Consider the following 19,300-nt stretch of genomic DNA (forward strand, 5'->3'; position numbering starts at 1 on the left):
GTGGTCACAGGGGGGTTTTGTGTATTTGGGCATTTTCATTACTCCAGTTCTGGATTGGCTGTTCAAAGCCAATTTTACTCAATTATTTGAAAAAATTAAACAAGATCTCCAAAGATGGGAGGCACTTCCAGTCTCATGGTTGGGTCGGATAGCGCAAATTAAGATGAATATTCTCCCTCATTTGCTATGCCCTATACGGATGCTCCCCCTGATTTTCAATAAACAAACACTCAGGAGACTGACAGTTGGTTCAGCTCCTTTATCTGGCACCGTAAATGGCCCCTCAGTAAATTAGCCGAACTGCAGTTGCCTCACAGATTGGGGGGAATAGACCTTCCGGACATTAAATATTACCAATTAAGCTCACTTTTGACCTATGTATGTGATTGGGTTTGTGGGGACCCTCTTTCAATATGGCTAGATATCAAAGCCTCCCAGGCAAGGTGCCCCCTTACCACTTTGCTGTTTTTGGACAAAGTGCGGACAGTTAGGGAATATTGCTATAACCCAATAGTCTTCAATACTGTTAAATCATGGAGGGCAATTCAGCAGAGGGAAGGTAATATTGGCAAAACATCTTTGTTTACACCTTTAGTGGGTATGCCGAGTTTTCAACCACGTATGATAGATTCGGGATTTAAACATTGGGCAGCTAAGAGTATATCCTGCATGGGTGATTTATTTGAGGGAGATGTAATGATGTCCTTCAACCAGTTAGTACGGAAGTACGAGTTACCTAATAGAGATCTCTTTCGTTTTTTTTCAAGTTAGGGATTTTATTCAAAAAAAGTGTGGACTTTTGACTGATCCCTACAAATCTGACAGAGAAAGAGGGATACTAAGGGCTAAGAGTACACTCTCTGTCAGTTCTCTATATCACCAATTGGGGGGTGCCACCTCAGATGAGTCTGATCGACTCTGCAAGATGTGGGAAAGAGAGCTGGGTGTTGAAGTTTCTTCAGAGGCATGGGAGGATATTTGGGAGAATGCAAGGAAGATATCAATTTGCAATAGGACCCATGCTTTACAGTTGAAGATTCTCCACAGGGTCCACTTAGCCCCAGACCGTTTGTCAAAATTTAAACCAGGGGTATCTTCAGCGTGTCCCAAGTGCAAGGTCTGTACGGGTACTCTTATCCATTGTCTTTGGTCTTGTGACAGGCTTCAAACATACTGGAGCGCTGTGGTGGTTGCAGTGGAGAGGTTTTTAGGTGTAGGGGTGGAGAAGGACTCTCTTTCACTTCTTTTGGGCCTACCCACTGTATTTCCTGCAGACTCGCATGAGGAAAAACTTTTCAATATTCTTACATTCTGTGCAAGGAAGAATATCTTGCTGGGTTGGATATCAGAAAACCCCCCAGGCCTGTCAAGTTGGCGGATGATTGTTATGGAGCATATTCCCTTGGATTTTCTCACAAATGTGATACGCCACAAAACTGAGAATTTTTACAAGACATGGCAACCCTTTTTGAAATACCTGGACACAGATTTATCTGCCACACTAACAAGGGCTTTTATATAGCTGTAACGATTGTGTTTCATGAGTCCAATATCCAGGGAGGAGGAACTGTGAATGTATGAGTGTTTTGTTTGGCTGGCCTGAGTTATTACTATTTATTTGTTTGTTGTTAGGTATTTATTTAGTTAGTTAAATAGCTAGTTTAGGCTTTTTAAAAATTTTATACTTCTCTATATATGTTTATACATTCGTATAGGAGGGTGGGTTGGGGAATTTATTTATTATTTGGGGTTAGTTTTGAACTTTTTTTGTACTGTTTTGAATTGCATTGTTTTGTATTTGTTGTAATGTTTAAAAATCTATTTTTTTCTTCATAAAAATATATTTTTTAAAAAAAAATCATTCATGGGACGTGGGTACTGCTGACTGGCCAGCATTTATTGCCTGCCCCTAGTCGTCCTTGAGAAGATCGTGGTGAGTTGTTCCTTGAACCACTGCTGTCCATGTGCTGTGGGTTGACCTACCATGCTCTTAGCAAGGAAATTTCAGGATTTTGCCCCAGTAACAGTGATGGAACGGCAATATTTTTCCAAGTCAGAATGGTGTATGACCTGCAGGGGAACTTGCAGGTGATGGTGTTCCAATGTATCTGCTGCCTTTGTCCTTCTAGGTGGAAGTGGTTGAGGGCTTAGAAGGTGTTGGATAAGGACCATGTTGATATAAAATAAGTCAGAGGTTTGTGTAGAAGCATGATATTGCTTTCCGTTTGGGAGCCTTTAATGCCATGGTGTGTTGTGACCTATGATAAAGCCATATTTTTGTTTGTGATAACTGGTCAGTATTCACATCACTGAGAAACTGTTCTTTGCCTGACATTCCCACATAGGATCAGTGCACCCATCCTGAATGAATCCAGCACTGCCAGGTTCTAATATTGCTGATGCAACCCCACACAACCAGAAGTCAGGAGTTAGAAAGGTGACAACATGTAGAGAAACAACAGCAGCAGCACCACCACCACCACCCCCACAACTTCAAAGGGAGTATTTGCATTAGAAGGTCCCCTCAGGATGTGGAGGAGGTTGAGGAGAGGTGGAATCTACTGTCCTTTCTGTCATTTCCTGCAGAGATGAATGAAGCCAAGTGTAGGTGCAGACTGTGAATATCCCAGGACAATGTATGGAATTGTGATCTGCTGGAGCAGCAATTGAATTGTGAAAGACTGGATGCTCATCAAAGTGCACTTAATTTTTAAGCTTCTAAGAGTCAAATCAAAGGATCCACTGGAGACTGTCTGGAAACTTCTAATCCTCAGCCCATAAATGTATCAAGGATGTTACAAATGTAATTTGTGGAAGATAACACATCTTTAGCTCATCACAAGCTCAGTACTACAGCCCCAGCAACAGAATGTTCCAACATTGCTGGCTTCCACAGGTGCAGGGTGCTACAGATTAAACAAATTGCTTTGGAAGTACCTCATTATAACAGGAAAAGATGCCCAACACATCTGCAATACCATTGCCACATCCTTGAAGTTTGTAACATCCTGGTAACTGCCATGATGCAATTGATGACTCACTGCTACCTTAATTCAAGAGTCAAATGCTAACCATGGATCACTGGTGGGAGACAGGTACTAAACTATTCCTTTACAATACCGACTGATTGAGATGGAACACATACAGTGCAACTGACTGCCATCAGCGCTGTCATGGAACAGATGGTGGGGCTTCTCGAGATGAGGTTCAAATGCATTGATCACACTGGTGGTGCCTTGCAGTATGTTCGAGATAGAGTGTGCTACATAATCTTAGCATACTGTGCTCTTCACAACTGGAGCAGGCAAAGAGGGGTTGTGATGAACACTGAGAAGCTGGGGGAGTGGCAGTAGTCATCTGAGGATGAAGATGAGGATATTGACTGGAAGGAACATCATTAGGCACAAACGGAATTTAACTGAAACAAAAACAGAAATTGCTGGGAAAGCTCAGCAGGTCTGGCAGCATCTGTGAAGAGAAATCAGAGTTAATGTTTCGGGTTCAGTGACCCTTCCTTAGTACTGACTTTTCTATTCTGCAATGAGTACTGTTAACACTCATCTGTATGCTTCAAAACATGGTATCACTCCCACATTTAAGAATGAGGACTTTTTATGTTCTAATGGGTGTCAGATAAAGAATAGCAGTCATTCAGACAGCATTATAGCAATGTATTGGCGCTAAGTAATGATAACGTCTGAGGCTTCATTCATGATCCCGTATCTGAAAGCTTCATAATGAGTTTTCCTGTCAGCTCGGAGGAAGGATCATCGAACCCGAATCATTAATTCTGATTTCTTTTCACAGATGCTGCCAGACCAGCTGAGCTGTTTCAACAATTTCTGTTTTTGTTTCTGATTTACAGCATCTGCGGTTCTTTCAGTTTTTATTTAGAATTTAACTTATATCTACTTCCAAGATATATGAATTGAGTGAAGACATTATTCTGTTTAGTTATATTTTTAAGTTATTGCAAATGCAGGCATTCCTAGTTTAGTGCTGGAAAAGCACAGCAGGTCAGGCAGCATCCAAGGTGCAGGAGAATCAATGTTTCGGGCATGAGCCCTTCTTCAGGAACATGCCTGAAACATCGATTCTCCTGCTCCTTGGATGCTGCCTGACCTGCTGCGGTTTTCCAGCAACACATTTTCAGCTCTGATCTCCAGCATCTGCAGTCCTCACTTTATCCCTAGTTTAGTGTCAGAAGTAAGTGCAGCTTTTTGTTTGCCATCTCTTTGTCTTTTCTATTCTGCAACTGAGTATTGTTAACAACTATCTGAATGCTTCACAACATTTAAGAATGAGGACTTTGTGTCTTCTGATGTGTGTCAGATAGAGAATAGCAGTCATTCAAACAGGGTTATAGCAATGTACGACACTAGGTAATGATAATCTCTGAGGCTTCATTCATGATCTTGTATCTGAGAGCTTCATAGTGAATTGTCCTGTCACCATTATCATTTTCAGAGACATTTTGAGACATATTCTTTATCTTCAACCTTCAGCATTTACAATTTTGCATAAACATTACACACTCATTCAGCTTTGTGAGTACACATCACTCCAACATCTAAAGTGACAAAGGCTTTGCTTGCAGCATCTTTTCCCACCAGAACGTGCACTAAGAAGTAGAATTAGATGTTAAGGTAACATTGGATATCATACATCTATGAATGTGTGTGCATTCCTTTGTAAGACACAATTATCCTTGCCCTCAAGAAATGTGCAATCAGGAGTGAGCGCAGTCACACTTAAAATGTAACCACAAGTGTGTAACGTATGCAAGGCATCACATTACCTTTGACCTCATTGTTCTCCTCTGCTTCTCAATGATGAGCAATGCTTTGCCAATGAAATTGGTTTCTTCCCATCATTGCTTGTTATCTGTGGCCCAACATTGTTGTATCATTGTATCTGCATAAAATATTGTGCATTCTCCTAATCACCTACACTTTTAGCATTATCTAGAGTGGTTGCAAACAGGCTGGAACTTTATAGTTTAGTAGCAGACATAGGAGGAGGCTTTCTTCTCTACCAAATTAACAGTGACTATTACAGAGAGCATTTTCCTTCAATATGAATGAATTATTGATTAAAGACTTTTTCTTATTGAATGAGGGCCCCGCTGGCCAGACCAGCATTTTTTGCTTATCCTGTATTACCTGTTGTACCTGTTCTGAGTCCTACATCTGCAAACTGATCCTAGAAGAGTCACGATGGGAAAAGTTCTCCTATGAGGGGCAGCGGCATAAGGTCATGTTACTTGACCAGTCATCCTAAACCGGAGGGTAATGTTCTGGATTTGAATCTCACAATGGCCAGTGGTGAAATTTGAATTCAATAAAATGTGGACTTAACAGCTAGCCTGATGGTATATGGCCCATGTAAGCAGTGTCATACAAACCAGACTGCCATCTGGTTCACATATAGGAAATCTGCTCGCAAGGGCAACTAGGGACAGACAATAAATGCTGGCCAGCCAGTACTGCCCACATTTCATAAGAGAATAAAAAAGAACTTCTGCCATCTTTGAGATGTAAAGAAGCTTCATAACTCTAACCAAGGTAATCACTTGCATAGGACCTACAGTTAAAATGAGAATCCAGACATTTCAATACTTATTTATTTTACCTGCGCTACACGTGTGCTTTAGAACAATTTTGTTTTCCTTGCCCTCCCAGTGTCTGGGTGCAGTCCAGGATAGCTGGGTGGAGGGAGCCTGCTGACTTGGAAGATTTGAGTATCTGGGCATTTGTGGCTAGAAAGCCCACACTTGCTATGCGATTATCCTCTCCTGCTACACACTTAGCCACCTCAGCTCCAACATCTGTAGGGCTGGGCTTCACATGAAGGGAGAACGTCTCTTAAAAAAAAGCAACTAGAATGAGGCAGAGGCCTCTTGCTGAGCACCAATGGCTAAAGTCATAGATCGCTGGTTTGCAAGCATTTCTAGCAGCCACTGTGCATTCCACAGGATCTGGCTTTCCATGACAATTGACAAACTGTCCATGGAGTCAGTCAAACAAAGCCAGCACAGCACTGATAATAAACACAAATAGAAATTGCTGGAATAACTCAGGAGGTCTAGCAGCATCAATGGAGAGAAATCAGTGTCAACATTATAGGTCCAGTGATCTTTCTTCAGAACCCAGTATTGATAATGTTGTTGGGCTCTTCCAATCTTTCATCTGGTTCACTAAGTGTCTCTGACAAACTTGCCTGCTGTTCCTGTGACTGTCTGTGCACTTGCCTAAAGTTATTAATGGCTGACACAATGGGGGTCATCATCTGCCTGGGGCTGAGAAAATGCCTGATTTCTGGCAGTCCTCTGAGTGCCAAAAAAAGGGGGTTTCCTCCCTCAATCAGATGCAGAGATGTGCTAATAAATGTTCTAGGTGTGATCCAGACTCCAATCTAGAAAGAAAAACCACTGGTGAAAATCTCTGAGCTGGTGGTGGGTGCAGGAGAAAGTCTCACCAGTACATCCTGAGGGATTGGTGGCATCTTCCTCAGAGGTGGAAGAAAGGCTGATGGGCTCAAGGCTAACCTCTTCGGGAGGAGGTTATCTCGGTGCCATGGCTGCCTGCATGACAGAAGAGAGACAATTAGTTGTGCATTAGGAGTAGAAACATGAGCATCTTAAAAAACATTCTCAGTGGCGATAATGGGAGGGCAGCACAACAGAGCAATAAAGCAGTCTTGGTTGCATGGACATAGAGATCCCAGCATCACAAGTGGTCACAGTCCTCTTCAGCCATCTTTGGGATGATCTTCTCATTGTGCGTGAGCACATGATGTCAATCATCGTGCTAGCCATCTTGGCCCTCTCTGCCCAGTTATGTGACATCTTCTCCTGTAATGAGACAAAAGGAGGGAATGGAAGAGATGTAAGTGGCTGGTGGAACTGTTGGTGGTGACGGGAAAGGTTAGTAGTATGGCAGTATGATGTAGGTCAGAGCCATTAAGAAGAGATGCTGCATGAAACAGCAAAAGACCATTAGCCTTGGTGCACAGTTAGAGTGAGAATGAATGTGATGTAGCAGAGAGAATATTGTGGTATTTACCATTGCATTGCACAGATCATGAACTTTCTGGTGCACTTGGGCAACTCTCTGCATCCAGGCTGGCTTTTCCGGCGCCATGGCCTACTTTGCTTGTCTGCAGGAAAAATGGAAGCCTTCCTTTCTACTCTACCTTTCTGCAAAATGGGTTGCAAGTTTCCCTTTCTGGGACAAAACTGTTGGAGCAACAGAATATATGGGACAGTTCTGGTTTGCAAGCTTACGTAATGCATGGATGAGTGTTTAAATGTGGCACTAGTGCCATGAATTGTGTCTGGTCCTAATAATGGTGAGCCTCAGCTTCTGCTGCCTTGTGATTAAAATGAGAAGCATGCCATAGAGCTCCATGGCAATATTAATTAGGTGAGCAGCGAAAGATTGCATTAGAAACGTGACTTTGAGACATGGCAGGAAACGTGAAGAAACTTCCCAAAAAATAACAGCCAAAAAAGAAGGAACATTCAGCCTAATGGTGTTTATCATTTGGGTTCCACCATTTGATACAGTTTGAGTTTTCATGGGTTGTTTTCATGAAATTTTCCAGTATGGAAAATTCCAAATGGTGTGGTATAAAATACATAGCAAATAAAGATTAGATTCCTTACAGTATGGAAACAGGCCGTTTGGCCCAACGAAGAGTAACCCACCCTCTATGACTAACACAATGGGCTAATTTAGCATGAACAATTCACCTGACCTGCACATCTTTGGATCATGGGAGGAAACCCACACAGATGTAGGGAGAATGTGCAAACTCCACACGGACAGTCACCCAAGGCTGGAATTGAACCTGGGACCCTGGTGCTGTGAGGCAGCAGTGCTAACCACTGAGCCACCATGCAGGAATAGTGTGGAGAAAAGGCAATGCAATGAAAGAATAGCCATGATCAGACTGAATAGCAGAGCAGACTGAACCTTGCTGTTATTTTGCAATGTTAAGGCCAGGCAAGAAGGGATGAATTGTCTCCTCTCTTCAACCACCTCCCCCTGACACCCTGATCTCTGTCTATAGCTGGTTCTGTGGGAACCAGGTGCTAACTTCTTCACAGAGATTAAAAGATGATAGCAGCTTCTCACCAATTATCTGGCAAAATGATCCTGAAATCTCCGATTGAACACAGGTTTCAAGAGGTCCAATTGTAGGTTTGTCTAATGCCCAATACTTTGCATTTGTTAAGTGAATTCCTGAGACCTAAGATATATTTCTGGGAAGCTGGCCTTGCATTTTTAAGCAGTTTGCTCCAATTTTCAAAACAGTTCCAACCCATTGAAGTATTTTAAAAATCATATCATGAATAACAGTTAAGATGTAAAGTCTTGTGACAATACAAGATGCAATAATGGTGATCCAAAACATTACCTGAGACCCTAACAATGTTTGTTAAAATAATTGTCTGAATCTTGATGCTGTCATTTTTTAAAGTAGCTTTACAAAGCAATTGAAGTTAAAAATCATTAAGCTAATAAATATTGGAAAGTTTTTGATTAATGCTGTATATAATGTTAAAAAATTTAATGTTAGCATTTCTAGAGGAATGAGATGTAAACATCATTAAGAAGAAGTGCCAGTTAGAACAAATTGGTGAATGCATAAATGCTATTATCTGTCACTGGTCAACTTGTTCACTGTAATTTACTATACATTATTACTTTTTAATATTATCTTCCAAAGACCAGGATAAACTTGAGTAATGAAATTCTGCACACAAGATTGTGGATGCTGAGACAATTGGACATTGAAAATTGAGATAGGTTGACTTTTATTCAAGAAGTGATAGGCAACAAAGGCAGCTAACTAGAATTGGTGTGCAAACAGCCATGAAAGATTTAATTGGGACTCAAAGGGCTGAATGGTCTATGTCTGTGCCGAGAATTTCTATGTTTCTAAGTATTGTCCAAGTAAAACATGATTTTTAAAAATTCTGAAATAATTCCCTTTCCCACACTTCTTCAAGGATGGGATGCTCGGAAATCATTCTGTGCATTTGTGAGTCACAAATTGATGAACTTATTTCCCAAAACAGTGACAGGCAGATATTAAAGGAGCTTTTTAATTTATGCATTCTTGACCACCACACTAAACTGGGTGGGGTTTCATTTTGAACGTAATTCAGCTAGTCAAATATTTTCTTCCTCATGTACATCTCAGAATTCCATTAGTCTTTTGGTCAGTGATGGAGCTTAGACAGAAAAGCTAGAATTTCTCAATGTTTTACAGAATTGTTCTATGTACGATTTAAAAAGGAGATATTCTTGATGTCTTTTGAGCTGGGATGGCAATGTTGAACCAGAGTTCCTAGAAACCTATGCCATTATAATGGCATATCTACATTCTCAGGTCCCTGGAATTGCACAAAAAGAAAGGAGAAAATTATGGAGTAAGTGATTTACATTTACTCCATATCCCTCTCTATCCTTGCTATAGTATGGCTACCAAAATTGTCACAGTACTCCAAATTTGATCTGACTAGATAAACAAAACACCTTTTCTATTCAGTTCAATACTTATAGAAATAAATTACAAAATAAGCCCTAAACTCTTGTTTTCCTTTGCTTATGACCTTAAATATTCCTGCAGTCTTTGTGATGTCCTTTTCTGTACTGTCAGATTTCTTTGCTCATCAATTCCATTTAAACACATCAGCAAAGCAGCATGTGGCTTCCTTATTCTCCAAACAAGACATATCCCTTACACATATGTATTGAAATTGATTTTAATTATACATCCATTCTGCAGATTTTTTTTCATGTTTTCTTGTATTTCATCAAATACTTCCTTTGTATTTGCTAAACTTCTAAATTTTAAGGATTTCTGAGTTTAATTTACTAATATAGTTTGGGAACAAGTCTTCTTAACACCAATATCTGTTGAAAACGATTTTCCACTTTTTGCAACATGAATAACTGCCGTAAACATTGATATTCTGTTTTTTTATGATTTGGAGGTGCTGGTATTGGACTGGGGTGTACGTTCTCTTTTTAGTCAGTTTGGTTTCCAAAAAAATTGAGAAATGAGCAGGAACTATCCTCACTAATGCTTGAGAACATTAATATTCAAGTTAACATAATAATTGAAATGCCTCAAAAACATAATGAGAGAATAATTTCCACTTTGGAAATTATATCACAAATTGCAAACTGTTTCAAAGTGATTGTTCCCACAGAATTTCCATTCAAACCTGTTTGCATATTGCAAAATATGAAATCTGCTTTGAATCAGGCAATATTTTAAACATTTTATACTGACTTCCTTTAAACAATATTGCTTAATAAGTATTAGTGTGATAACTTTGCTATGTTTAATTGACACAGCTAATACAATATTATTTCACAAAAGTAAGCATTTTAATTCATCATGAGTAATCTGATGTTAACTTACTGAAAATGTCTATTATGAAGCATTCAAAATTATTGTTTGCATTTAGAATATAGACTTTCAGCTCTCTTTAAAATTATATTTAAACCATCTTATTATATCATGATAGGTTATTGATCTGAAACATCAATTCTGTTTCTATCTTAATCCATAGATGATGCTTAACCTGGGTATTTCTAGTATTTTCTGCTTTAACCCAAATTCACAGTATCGTAGTGTTTTGCCTTTGTAGTATGAATATTCTGCAGTTTAAATCAATTCAAGTTTCTAGGTATCCAAAAGAAACAAACTACATTCAACAAAGTAAGTTTTCTTACTTTAGACAAGTTGACCTACTTTAAGTCAGTTTTGGTTTTCAATCTGGATTTCCATTTTTATCTATAAACAGCATTTAATTAGAAACCTTGAGGGAAGTCACTGTTTGAGAAAATTGAAGTTGTTTTACTAAAGACAGTCATAGAATCATACAGTGTGGAAACAGACCCTTTGGTCCAACCAGTCCATGCTGAACATAATCCTAAATTAGTCCCACCTACCTGCTCCTGGCCCACATCCCAACCCCCCTCCCATCTTTCCTATTCATGAACTTAGCTAAGTGTTTTCTAACTATTGTAACTTTGCCTGCATCCACCACTTCCTCAGAAAGTTTATTCCACACGGAAATACTGCTAGCATCATGAAAGCCACGGAAACATAGTAAGTAGATGCAAGAATTGGTAATTTGACCCTCGAAACTTTAACCAGTTTGACGTTTTTCTTGTCACAATGCTTTTTACTCCAATGCTCAATAATTTAGTTACAGAAAATTATTGAATATTGTTCGTGATAAGATTACCTTCAGTCACAGGAAAGACCACTGGAATTCCAGCATGATTCTATAATTTAAATTTTGATACTTATATTCCCTGCATCTCACCATAAACATATAGCAGAGAACAACGAGTACAGCACTGACATATCAAGGAATGCTATTTACATGCAATTAGTTAATTGTGAATTAAACTATTTGTTACAGATCACGTCAATGGAGTTTGCACAAGTCCTATTTCCCAACCGTGCAATACCGGGAAGCGTCTTTCCATTGCTGATACTTCAAAGCTGAATCGTCGAGGGCCAGGCCGACCACCATTTCGAAAAGCACAATCAGCAGCCTGCATGGAAATCTCATTACCTGTCACCCACACAGAAGGTGTGTGAGTGTGTGTATGTTTATATATACGTGTATGCATCTTCATTTTTCCCATTGATTTTAGTCACGTGAGATCCAGGAACAGCAAATATGTTCAATCAAATAGGAACCACCAACTGGAAGCAATATGACTCCTAACACTGATGATTTAGCCATTTGGTTACAGCACAGATGCTCTGGCCATCAGGTATTGCATGCCCAAAATCTGATTCTGCTTGGTCTTGTGCATTTAATGTAGAATATGGAGGTTATACCACCAGTGAAAATTGCCTTATTCAAACAAAATAACTCCAATTAAAATTCAAACCAATGGATGAACAATGATTTAAGTTAAAACATTTTCTGCTGCCACCAGATGATGCGTCAAATGGAATTCTGCCACAAAACCCATCCTTATTTACAAAATGTATTTTTCAGAAAATTTACTCATTAATATAATCCTCTACCATGGTTTTCTTGTGAGAGATTTCTCTTTCCCCCAGTTATTTGGATCTATACTTTAAGATGATAAATTTTCATCTTGGGAAAAGTCATTCTAACTGAGAAAAATCAGATGAAATCCTTAGTTGTGTTTATCAATTTAAAAATAAAACCATAAATTCCAAGTACTGTATGATGCATCAGAGTATTTTAAATTGAAATAACAGTCAGTATTTCTTAATTGCATAGACAATAAATATTTAACCAATCACTGAGACCTTTAATATAACTCTTAAGTAGTGTTATCATTATTATGTTGAAACCAAAGTATATGACCAAAACTTTACAGTCCCCCAGGTTTGGAATAGGAGGCAGGGATTTTGTAAAATTATAGAACATTTCAGCATTGCTATTCCCAATTATTGCCCCTTAAGGAGCCCTCAACACCATTGAGTGTGTTGGGGAGACAGGCACTAAGTACCCACTTGCCACGTGAAATTTGGATGAGCATGGGCATTGCCTCTTTTTCAGGATCCCTGTGAACATTGATGCTTCTTCTTTCCCCAATAGCACTCCTCACATCCCTGTTTTACCTCTTCCTTACTATCAATCATGGCCTCCTACACTTCTCAATGGGCTACCCCAGCAGTGGCAATATGCCAAACTTGCATTCACATAGTGCTAATGATCCTCATTTGCCTGAGATTCTATCTGTAAACTCAGCTATGGTCACCACAGTTAAATGGCAGCAATTCCCAGGGATAGGCATTCTGTCCCCAGCATAAAATTCAGCTCAATGAGTTGTAATCCACAAAAGTTATATTCCTTTGGGACCTGAATACTATTTAATTGCAAACAGTTGATTAATAGGTCAAAATTTCAATATTATTTTATTGGAAAAAAATGGAAGTATCTCTGCAGGTTAAAAATGCAGGCTAATTCTGTATTCCGTTTAGGTTTGTAACTTATAGTTCCAGCTAGGATTCACTCATCATATAATGCCAATTGAAATGTAAATTTGATTAAAATTAAAATATGTCAGCAGGGATAGATGGGTTAAGGAAAGAGCTTGTACTTGTGTACAATGGTTCATTTCATATTCACAAGCCGTCACTGAATTACATTTGAAAATAATCACAACATGGATAAATTGTATATCAGGGGATTGTGGTGAAGAAACCATTATAGTATTTCTAAACAAGATTAATTCTCTAAATTCTAAAATGTAAGTAGTAAATGTCACTGCATGTATTTTTGCTTTCTTTTGCACCTTTGCATGGAAAAAGGCAAATTCTGAAAAACATGAAAATACTTCTGACAAATTGTCATCTCTGCTTTATCTCTCTCCTCCGTTCTTGGAGATGTGAAATGATGCTGTCCTCTCAAAGGGTGATTATTCTTAATCATTGAATCAGATGTATTGTTACCTAGGAAGCTTTACTGGTGGCAGAGCCCCTATTTATTCTGCATTTTACCCTTTTATCACACATTCCGAATGTGAATGTAACTGGTGTCTTCTGAGATGCATTATTAATTTTATATTCAAAGTAGCTTTTGCTACCATTAACTTATGGAGATTTTCTTTTTCAGTATTTCCCAATTCTATAGGCAGTTTGTGTCATAATTTCTATAGTCAAGAAGCTCTTCTATCAAATTTGACAGTTTTAAGTACTTCTAAACGGATACTTTTACTAAAATGAGTTGTCAAGGTTTACACCATATTTGCTTGAAAAACTTTACTATATCTCTTTGCATATCAAACGTAAGTATGATACAAATACATTTTGTAATGTGATAATATTTTACAGGAGAATTAAACTCTACAATGTAAAATAGAACAAATCTTTATTTATTTGTTTGAATCCTGATTTATTTCAGGCAGTATCTCAGCATACTGGCCAAAGGTACTTCTTATAGTCAAGCAACTTTGTTGTGTGGGATGCCATTTTGTGAGCTGCTGTTCATGAATAAAGTTGCTGCCACCATCTTCTTTTAATTTTAGGAAACCACAAAGCCTGTTTCATCTTGTGTGGCAGAGGAAAACTACTTCCTGGTCTAACTAAAAGAATCTCTTACTGTTTATAAAATATAGTTAATCATTTGTTAGCAAATAGTTCCAGCTTACTATTGATATGTTAGACACTAGACATAGTTACAGAACCTTTGAGGAGGACTAGATGTTAGCTCTCATTCCTTTGTGATCCTAAACTGTTCTCCCCACAGGCTCATTTGATATTACAATGCAGTAGTAGCCACTTTGGACCCATAAACAGCATTCTTTAATGGCTATTTCAGCCAATAAAAGAGTGTCTAATATTGATAAATCATGAATGAAATGTGGGAAATTCTAAGTAACGTTTGATGCATAGATAACACAAAAACATTTTTTGACCACATTGGTCAGCACTACATATGTTTCGAGACAATGTAGCTATCATCCTTCAGCAGTCTCCAGGCTGACCTTGACAAAAGAGACAGAAAAAGTATCGCAATCCAGGCTTTCATTTATACCAAATGAGGAAAAACATCATTTTTCTATGTACAGTTTACGCAATGAAAGATTCAATGGACTTGTGGCCTTGCAAAGCTATATCATATATTTATATTTGAATTTCAAGCTTAAAAAGATCATTACTACATTTTACGACTTACTTGTTTATTTTCTGCAACTAAATAGATTGTTGAAAAGTTCTGTTTAAGAATTTTCCTTTCTAATGTCTTCAATATATTAATGCCTTGATTGGATGACCTTCATTTTCTGTCCTCGTCCTTTAATAGCAGTTTTGGAAATTGAGAATAGATGCTATTAGCTATTTGTTTCAGTTTTACCTCTTCTAGTTTAAATGCCACTTCTTGGCTCCCCTGGGACTTACCAAATTATCCATTAAGTTATTTAAATATCTGGACTAGAAAGATCCAAAGTTTACTTTTCAGTCTAGTTATTTAATTAATTCCAACCAAATGTCACCAGCAACCATGTGTTAGGGAAAGAAGTTTCAGCCAATGTTTCCATTCCAGATCACTTACAATCAACCCTTTACTAGACTTCCATTTTTATAGCTGTTGAGTGAGATGATGAGGTTTGACTATGATGTGGTGACCAGCATACTCACATTCTTTATCAAGGGTTTCATATAAAAGGTTGAGATATTAAAGGTTGGCTTTACAATGATACCACAGAAAGAGAAACAAGGAAATCAATTACGATAAACACTTGCTGTTTTGATAGTACAATTGTAACTTAGGTTTTTTTTCAATACTACTGGCACAGTCAAGTGCCAGAAGATGATTCAGACAGTAAATATGGTTTTCCTCTTTGTTTGGCCGACAGGAATTATAATTCAAGTGACGGAATTTGGCAATGTTTGAATACAGCGTATTTATGCAACATGCCCCCAGCCATTGTTGAACATCCAACCTGAGAAACTAAATTATCATACTTCGACAAAATAATCATAATTGGCAAACACTGCTTGCACCCAGAAGCAAGAACAGAATTTCTTGAACTGCTAAACAATTTTTGGTGCCTAGAAATTTGACTTGCTTCCAAAACAGGCTGTACAATTGGCAGAATAATGTTTCTTTATGCCCTTCCAACTCTGCCTGAATGCAAGTCAGATCATTTTGAAATGAGTACCAGTAATATACCTGGAATTTTTTTTAATGCATCCAGAAGGCCCACCAAAATAAAAACTGAAAATGTTCTGGACTTTTTTTCATCAAGTCTCCAGCAGTTCTTTTGAAGTTAATTGATTTACATGCATTTGGAGCAGCAAAGACTGATTAAAGATAGTTAGCATGGCTTTGTGCATGGGAAATCATGCCTCATAAACTTGATTGAATTTTTAGGAAACGTAATCAAAAAGGTTAATGAGAGCAGGGTAGTATGCTTTGTCTACATGGACTTTAATAAAGCCTTTGAAAGGTTCTGCATGGATGCTCATTAGTAAAGTTAAGCCACAAGGAATTCAGGGACAGCTTGCCAATTGGATACAAAATTGGCTGGATGGTAGGAGACAGACGGTGGTGGTGAAGAGTTAGTTTTCATACTGGACGCTTGTGACCAGCGGTGTTCTGCAGGGATTGATGCTGGGTCCAGTTTTGTTTGTAATTTATATAGATGATTTGGATGGAAACTTAGGAGGCGTGGTTAGTAAGTTTGTGGAAGACACCAAAATTGATGGCATAGTCAACAGGGAAGAAGGTTATATAAGATTACCAAGAGATCTTGATTAAATTGGGCCAATGGGCTGAGAAGTGGCAGATGGAGGTTAATTTGGATGAATGTGAGATATTGCATTTTGGTAAAATAAACAATGGCAGGCTTTATACAGTTAATGGTAGGGCCTAGATAGTGTTGTATAAGAGAGACTGAGGGGTTAAGGTATATAGTTCTTTGAAAGTTGCATTACAGACAGACAGGGTGATTAAGAAGATGGTTAGCACACTTGCCTTCATTGCTCAGACCATTGAGTATAGGAGTTGGGACATCATGTTGAGGTTGTACAATACATTACTGAGGCCATTTTTGGAGTACTGTGTACTGTTCTCATCATTCTGCTGTAGGAAGGATGTTATTAATTGGAGAGGGTTCAGAAAAATTTCACCAAGGTGTTGCTGAGACTGGAGGATTTGAGTTAGAAGGAAAAGTTGTATAGGCTTGGACCTTTTTCACTGAAGCATAGAAAGTTGAGGGGTGATATTTACAAAGTCATGAGGGGCTTAGATAAGGTGAATAGCAAAAGTATTTTCCCTTGGGTAAGTGATTCCAAAACTAGGGGACATATTGTTAAGATGAGAAACAAAAGATTTAAAAGAGACGTGAAGGGCAGCTTTTTCACACAGAGAGTGGTTCGCATGTGGAATGAACTGCCAGAGGAAGTAGTAGATGCAAGTACGGTATCAAAATTTAAAAGATATTTGGATAGGTATCATAGAATCATAAAATCCCTACAATGTGGAAACAGGCCATTTGGCCCTAAAACGTCCACAGCGACCCTCCAAAGCGTAACCTACCCATACCCATTCCCCTACGCTATTACTTTACATTTATCCCTGACTAATTCATCTAGCCTACACATCCCTGAAAACCATGGGCAATGTAGCATGACCAATTCACCTAATCTGTGCATCTTTGTATTGTGGGAGGAAACTGGAGCACCCAGAGGAAACCCACGCAGACACAGGGAGAATGTGCAAACTCCACACAGACAGTCGCCCAAGGCTGGAATCAAACCCAGGTCCCTGGCGCCGTAAGGCAGCAGCGCTAACCACTATGCCATCCATAAATAGCATGTATCGGTACATGAATAGGAAAATGTTTAGAGGGATATGGGCCAAATGCAAGTAAAGGGAACTAGTTTTAGTTTGGGAAACTTGGTCAGCATGGACAAGTTGGACTGAAGGATTTGTTTCCATGCTGAATGACTTGATAATGCCTGGTGCACTTAGATTGAGCATATCCAGGTTATTTACATTTGAATTTCACATTCAGATTCTTTAAATTACTAATGCAGGACCTTTATGTGTATATTTATGAAGTTTATCACATTTTGAAGGGATGGCTTAAACAGGTAGAGTTATGAGTCAATATAACTGCAAGTATAACCAAGCACATGATTGTGCTGCAACATTAAGAGATTTTATGTCACTTTTACATGGGAGAAAAAATTAGATGTGAAATGAATTTCTTCTCTTATCCTTCCTTCTGTTAAATATATTTTGTTGTCTGTTATTCCCTTGAAAAATATTCTCTCAATTGTGTTGTTAATTCACGAAAGAAAGCTGCAAATATTGCAGTTTTCAAGAATTGCGATACCACTTTATGCTCAGTCATAGAATATATAATCATTACCCAGGAGGGAAATCATTTTGTTGTCTCCATTTTTAGGATGGCTGTAGGATCCCTAACAGTGACAGAGTATCTAATTCGAGTAAAAAGAAATTTAATTGGCCAGTTACCAATTATGGTACCAAAAAGAGGATTTCTGTTCGGCAAAGTGTCAAGTACCAATTATGTTCAATTTCACAACAAATTCACTATCCCAATTACTAAACCTGATGTGGGAAGCTTAGTTAAAAGATCAGCAAATTGTAAGTTCTGCACAATTCTGCCCAAAATATGTATTACTGAGGTACAGTAATAAATCCAATGCTCCCAAATGTCCTTTTAACAGGTAAGAGTTTTGGGTAATTATAAAGAAATAGAACCATTACATTAGAAGCAAGACCATGTAAAAGAAAGTATATGTCTAATATATTTGATGTCCATCTACACCAGTCTAAAATTATTGCCTATGAATTTTGTGAAGGCATTTTAAAAATCAAAATTTATTGCCTTTTCTCCTATACACAGAAAGAAAGTTTGGCCTTTGTTACTTTTACCATGAGATTATATTCCAAGACAAAATTTTGAACAGCCAAATTTTATGCTGTTCATAATATGTATATAAAAACACTATCTTAACACAGCCATTTTAAAGTTTCAACCTGTTTTCCATAACAATCCAGAAATATGTTCAGAGAATCAATCCCAGAGAAATACCATTAGGATCTCAACTTTTTTAAACTTGACATAACTGATGCTTCCCAGTTTCTTTCCCTAGGACTGCTGAGAACATCTTTTGTTTACAATTCCTTTTGAGTCAACTGGCATGAACTGATGCCTAAATTTTCTCAGTTCTAACAACTTGGAAGTCTCGTACAAGCTCTACTGGCTTGGCAACTTCACAAACAAGAAACCACTTCCTCTGACGTGACTTGTTCCCTTGAACTGTATTGATTCTTTTGCTTTGCTCTGCCTACTCTACCATAATCTCAATAGTATAAACATTTCATTCATTATCATCAACTTGCTAGGCAATTGACCTAAGTCAGATGCCTTCTTACAAATAATATTTATGTTACTGTCCAAATAATCTCTGATCTTGTTTTTATTAAAAGAAAACCTTCATATAAATGACCCACATCCATCTCCCTCCATTTTAAAATCCAAATCCTAAAATTTATCACAATCCAGCCCATCCTTTTTGCAGAATTCTGTTGTTATGTATGTGTTAAAATTATCTCTGTTAACGTTAGTCCAATGTTTTGTGCAGTCTTGAAAATATGAAGTGTTTTTTATATCATCAGAATTGTGTGATTATGAAGTAGTTTGTATGATAATTTCATTGTTGGTAGTATTTTTAAAGTCTCAATTGATCCACCCACTTTGTAATTGTAAACATTATTTCCAGTAATTAGTTAATTTAAATG

The 19,300-nt window shown here is 38.1% G+C and overlaps 1 protein-coding gene across 1 annotated transcript in view; it reads left to right on the forward strand.

Annotated features, from left to right (window-relative positions):
- stxbp5l (syntaxin binding protein 5L) overlaps nucleotides 1–19,300 on the forward strand; it is a 512,076-nt gene that overhangs the window by 453,685 nt on the left and 39,091 nt on the right. Inside the window, exon 21 of the mRNA XM_060832791.1 lies at nucleotides 11,453–11,626. Coding sequence (XP_060688774.1) covers nucleotides 11,453–11,626 — 174 coding nt within the window. The remainder of the gene's footprint in view (nucleotides 1–11,452; nucleotides 11,627–19,300) is intronic.

This window comes from Hemiscyllium ocellatum, chromosome 12 (assembly GCF_020745735.1).
Source record: "Hemiscyllium ocellatum isolate sHemOce1 chromosome 12, sHemOce1.pat.X.cur, whole genome shotgun sequence".
Lineage (NCBI taxonomy): Eukaryota > Metazoa > Chordata > Chondrichthyes > Orectolobiformes > Hemiscylliidae > Hemiscyllium > Hemiscyllium ocellatum.